Below are 6000 nucleotides of genomic sequence, written 5' to 3' on the forward strand. Positions count from 1 at the left end.
GAATCTTTGCAATGTGCTGGAGAAGATTTTACGCAGTGCTTTCATCCTCAACAAAACAAATCCAAGGCACCCTCCACTATACCCCCACCCACCCAAAGGAACACTGGCACACACTCCACGACAACCAGGTCAAACAGCCTGGTACTGGAACATGATTCCTGACCTGCAAACACACAGCAGGGGTACAGCGTGTTCTCTTCAACCGCGGGGTGAGGGATGCCATGGAAATGTGCCTGGAAAACAAATCCTGTTACGTCGCAGGCCCCGTTTGCACGTTTGCATGTGTGCCGCTGCCAGTGCCACTGGAATGCGAATGGAGAGCAGAGTTTACATACTGTGTGTAGTGTGTGTCTGTCTCCCCACTCGTGTACGGGTGTATTTGAAAAAGACATGTTTCAAATCTGTTCATTCAACAGACCCTTGGTCAGTAGATCAGCTTTTACAAGCTGGACGTTAGGTTGTGCCACTTTTAAGGCCCAGTAAATGAGTTTATAAAAGCTTGACTGCACTTGTGAGGCCGACAGCGTCGCAGCTTTACTGGTGAGGTTGCAGTAAATGGTAAAAGCCGTCGACAGAGGCCTGAATTATTCGATTACGCCGTCCCCTCCTCACTTACAGCCAGGTGCTGTACTGACTGTCAGACGGCTGCTTCCTGCTGACCTAACTCCGGGAAGCCTCATAATTCAGCGCGCATATTCCACCCCCGCAGACGCCACGCTCACTCCCAGGTGGAGCCACGGTCCGAGGGAGCTACGGTCAGAGGCCCCGGTGATAAACGATGGGCTTTAAGTAGCCTGACGCCGGGCGGATCATTTATAATGCAGCGCGCTTTATCAGCATCCCAGCACCGCAGACCAAATACTGGAAATGGACCCTGATCAATACGCACCCCCACAGGATACCGATTCAGGTCAGGGCTATGATAAAAAATATATATATATTTTTTTTTTGGTTAATTTCAGACAGAAACTGTAATTCTGTCTTTCTGTTGCATGTTTCATTGGCAGTTGGAACAAAACAGAAGTCCTTTTTTGAAATAACATTGTGCTTTCGTTACTTTGCCTTTGTTTGGGTTGGACAGATAATCAGTATTTTCCATTATCAAGATTTTTTTTTCCCATATTGATAAAATCAAAAATTCATGTTTTTATGCATAACAGCAGCTAATTGCATTTTGATTAGGGCACAGTGTTATCTGATGGGGGAAAAAAAATCACAATCCATCCCGTTATGAATTCTTGTCACATCCATATTTGCAAAGACTGACTAATGTGAAATCTTATTTTAGAAACTAGTACTATTTTTAGTGATACTAACTAACTTTTATTTTACAGAAATATTCAATCATAAATACCAGTAAAAATATACATGTATGCACAATTGCACAATACACAATGTGCAAATGTGAATTATGTAAGACCTGAAGAAAATAATGAAATAATGTTGATTTTTTTTGTATATGTATTGTGTTGTAATACCACTGTGTTCCTCAAGAGGTGATAGTGAGTTCCTGCACCCTGACCACTCTGAACAATTACATACAGTGGGTACAGAAAGTATTCACTCTTTGCTGTATTGCAGCCATTTGCTAAAATCATTTAAGTTAATTTTCCCCTCATTCATGTACTCACAGCACCTCATATTGACAGAGAAATGCAGATTTATTAAGAAAGAAAAACTGAAATATCACATGCTCCTAAGTATTCAGACCCTTTGCGGTGACACTCGTATGTTTAACTCAGCTACTGTCCATTTCCTCTGATCGTCCTCGAGATGGTTCTACACCTTCATCTACACATGTTCTACACATGTTACAAATACACATCCAGATAAATGTTTGCTGCAGTAACTCACTGCTGGTTTATTGCATCAGACAGACACCTGTCCCAGCAGCCTAAAGCCGCAGTATGGGGTGTGTTTCTGTCTGTCTCTCACCAGCTTCAGAAACCCATTTCCTAACCCACACCTGTCGTGCAGGTAGCAGCAGAACAATGGAGACGTGCCTGGCTGCCTGCAGCTTTTCCGGGCGGTTGGGCCAGATCCCTGGAGGAGAGATGGGATCCTGTTCACACTCACCTGGGATTATGTGTCTCTGTCGGCACGGCACAGCTCTCCCGACGGCGCTCTTTTTATTTATTTTTTTTATGTTTTGGTGCTTCTTTTTTTTGCTCCTCTATGTTTTGCCAGCTGTTAGATGAAGCGGCTCGCAGATCGTCAGCTGGAGCTTCTGCATGACCCATTTATTTAAGAATCCATCAAAATCTGAGTCCGCCATGCCCGTCTGCCTCCTTTAACCCATATCATATCCTTTCTTGCGCTGTTTCTTAGTCCTTCTTGTTTTTCTCACGTTCGGCATCTGTCTCTGTGTCATAGTGACACATCTTAAGCCGGGCCAGCTGACGTGACACCTGCTCAGAATAGACACAGACCAGTCTGCATCTTCCACTGTTTAGGAGGGTGTGATGGCGGATATGTTAGTGTCATTGTAGGGCATGTAGCAGGAAGGCCCGGGATTCTTTCTGGGTCTCCGGTGTCTTGCCACATGCTACAGGTTTCCCGAATCGGTGATGGCACTGCCTGAAACCAACGTTTATTTCTGCATCTTGGGGGATACAGGGAGACGGGTGACAAAGACAGTGGAGTAAAAAGTGATACTTTCCCAGGACTTGAGGTTCCTGTTCCATCAGCCAGGGTCAGAAATATGGAACTTTTTCCCTGATTTTATTCTGAAGGTGGACCCACATCTTGGTACTGTTGTGTGTTGTCTGAATGAATAGAGATTCAGGTCAATTTTTTTCCTCATGCCATTGTTGGTTATATATATATTTTTTTTCTTTCATTAGAAACCAGCTCTTCTCCAGCTTTGTACAAATTCTGAATGAGGCTGTGCGCTCTGCCGGCTCTCAGTGACCTTATTCGGTGCATGTGAGGCAGGCGGGGCGGCAGGTGTAGACCAGGCTGTGGGGTTTTTGCACAGAGATCAGTGTTAAACAGCCTGTATTACTCAGGTGGAGATCCACTGACGCGTCCATATTTCTGCAGCGGCGGCTCAGCCCGGGCGAGGTCGCTGGGTCCTGCCTCTGCCGGTGTTGCAGTTACAGGGTTCATCATCTTTATACACTGACCTAATGCCAAGCTAGTATTTATTTTGCCTTTGTTTGAATTTTATTCAACAGTCGGGTGGCGTTTTCAGCGGTGCCGAATACCTTCTCTCTGTTACAGGTTACACCTGCAAAATCTCCAGTTAACGTCCCTCTATTCGAATGCTGCACATTAAAAATTCATATTCATGAGCTTTTTCCTCATCCTCACTCTTGCACATAGGCTGACCAGGTGTCCAGGTGCGCTAAACTGCGCAGCATGAAAACGAATCCTCCTTATTTAAATGATGTGCTGCTCTTTCATTGGTAATTTGAAAATTCTGTCTGCATCGTTCTCTATTCTGTCTGCATCATTCTCTATGCAACTGCTCTACATAACCCAAACCTGCCTCTAACCCAAACTTGCCTCACATGAATGCAGGAGAGTCATGCATTAAAAAAACATGCTGTCATCCCATAGCTCAGAGTAGAGCAGTAAAGGCCTCATGGTCGGTCTGTGCAGAACTCCTCTCCTCTTGTCGTTCATACTTGAGATTTTTCTTTTCCTTGAGATTTTTTGGAAAGATTTCATGACTAGATACAAAAGAACTGTATGGTTCCTTTCTTTACTAATGTCCAGTGGTTGTGAAATAATGAAAAACACTGTTCATTTAAATAAAAAAATACTTTATCAGCTCATATACAGAAGCAAAAATATGAATGAAACCATGTCATAAATTAGTCTGTATCTAAACAATTAACAAAACATTTGTAAATAATAGAATGGTAAAAACAGTGTTTACCCTATTACAGAATAGTACAATATATACATCAATATTACATCAAAATATAAACCTGGACTTCAAAATTAACCTCTATAAGTTAATTACCTCAATGGGAATCCCAGGGTAATCCAGTGCTGACCAGAGAGGGATGGGTTCCTCTTGCTGTTAGGCGCTTTGTGACAATGGACATAGTAAAAAACCCTATGTAAATAAAATTGATTTATATACCCTCGGACCCTGACCATTTTTCCACCAAACAAGTATCAAGGTGCAATATTAATTAAAAATAAACGTAATTTTAGTGCAAAATGTTCATTATTGAAAATCATTGTTCTAAACCCTAAAGAGTATTTAATAAAAAATGTAGAAACTTACCCTGTCCCACACAGACACAATTGGTAACACACTGGTAACCTGTCCCACATTTGATCTGTTCCCATCTGGACACCGTATTCTTCTGTGGTGCTCAGCTTCTGTCTCTCTCTCTCTCTCTCTGCAGAAGTGTGGTGTCTCTCGGTCACGGCTGCTACTGCTTTGCCCTGCTCCGCTCCATCCCAGCAGTGGCCTACGTCGTCCTGGTGACCGCTCTGCGCTACCACCTGTTCATCTGGAGCGTCTTCTCACCCAAACTCCTGTACGAGGCTACGCACACCCTCGCCACGGCGGCGGCCTGCATCTTCTTCACCTTCATGGACCAAAACCAGAACCTGACCAGGCCCTGACCTGAGCCTCTCAGGCGCATTGCCTGTCCTTTTCTTTACCTGAGCCTGCTGCATGTGTTTGAGAGTCCGGATACAAGTTTGGAGCCCCAGTTTGCAGGAAGGGAACAAGCCAAAGCAATAATCCATACTGAGCGATTGAAAAGCCATGCACTGTATAGCTTGAATATGCAAAGATTTAAGCCCGAGTGGGCCGGGTTTCTCATGACCAGAGGCTACAAGATGAACGCACCTATTTCATTAAAAAAATGTTCTGAAAAATACAGCTGTATAAGCAGTAATACAGGCTAAAGTTAATGCAATGCGTTCTTGCTTGGAGTGAAGCAATATTGCAGACGAAACTGCTGATGTTGGCCAAAAAAAAATTGCACAATGGTTCATTTCCATGAAAGGTTTGGTTCATATTTGTTATGCAAATATTCGCTGTGACAATGGCCAGTTTTTCCCAACCGGCACTGCTGGAGAAATGGAGCAATGTTGAGCGGCACTGCAGGAACTGTAACACTTTCCCATTGAGCAGGTAATTGGACGGTCCCAGTATTTACAGTCTGCAGCTAATTTTAATAGCTAATCTCTACAACTCAGTCAGCACTCTGACAGGTTGGAATTTAGCATTTTCCTTGAATGCCAAATTCAAATCCAGGCTTTAATATTTTAGTTTATGGGAAAGTTAATATGCAAAAAAAAAGTTAAGATCAAATTGAACCGTTAATTTGTAATGTTGTGAATGTTTATTTCAAGCACTTTCGGTGAACCACCATATTGGAAAACTTTCCATCATCGCCATGTATCATGAGTGCATTTGTATTCACTTCTTTATTTAGTAAAGCCACTACAGCAGCTCTAGCACACATGCTGGTCAGCTGCACTGCAGTTCTTGCAGTTTTGGTCCATCTCCATGTTTTTCAATCTTCCACTGTAATTTTTCTCAGCTCAGCTGAATGACATGGACAAAATTGAGTTATCGACAGCCTAGGAGAGAGGGTCTACCAAATACATCTCGAATCTTACCTTTACTCTGCAGGCTCCATGTCAGAGATATTTGGGGTAAATTTATATAGGACGAAAGGCAGTGGAGCCCCTGATTCTTTGAATCAGATGTATGTATTTTGTAGACCTTGTGTGGTACCTGTTTATGACACTGAATTAAAATGAATGTATACTGAAATTGCAGTCTGAGGCTTTATTGCTACCAGTAAGTGTGTTTTATGTTGAAACTTCTACAGGGCCATGTCTACGTGTGTATCTCCATTCACATGTAATGTGTGGCCTGTGTAAATTATATTTATGTATTAGAGTTGCACAGGATACTGGTATTTTGCGCCTCGAAAGGGCTCCACATTTTATTTTAATCATGAAAGTCCAGTAGCATCCTATTGTCAAATGAAGTTGGACATTGCTTAAAATTACACCTTG

At 42.8% G+C, this 6000-nt stretch overlaps 1 protein-coding gene across 1 annotated transcript in view; it reads left to right on the plus strand.

The window, feature by feature from the left end:
- The window catches only part of pigg (phosphatidylinositol glycan anchor biosynthesis class G (EMM blood group)), a 67634-nt gene extending 61882 nt beyond the window's left edge, over positions 1-5752 (plus strand). Inside the window, exon 13 of the mRNA XM_028960308.1 lies at positions 4365-5752. Coding sequence (XP_028816141.1) covers positions 4365-4587 — 223 coding nt within the window. The 3' untranslated portion in view covers positions 4588-5752. The remainder of the gene's footprint in view (positions 1-4364) is intronic.
- Positions 5753-6000: the final 248 nt, after the last annotated feature.

The sequence above is a fragment of the Denticeps clupeoides genome, chromosome 18 (genome assembly GCF_900700375.1).
Source record: "Denticeps clupeoides chromosome 18, fDenClu1.1, whole genome shotgun sequence".
NCBI lineage: Eukaryota > Metazoa > Chordata > Actinopteri > Clupeiformes > Denticipitidae > Denticeps > Denticeps clupeoides.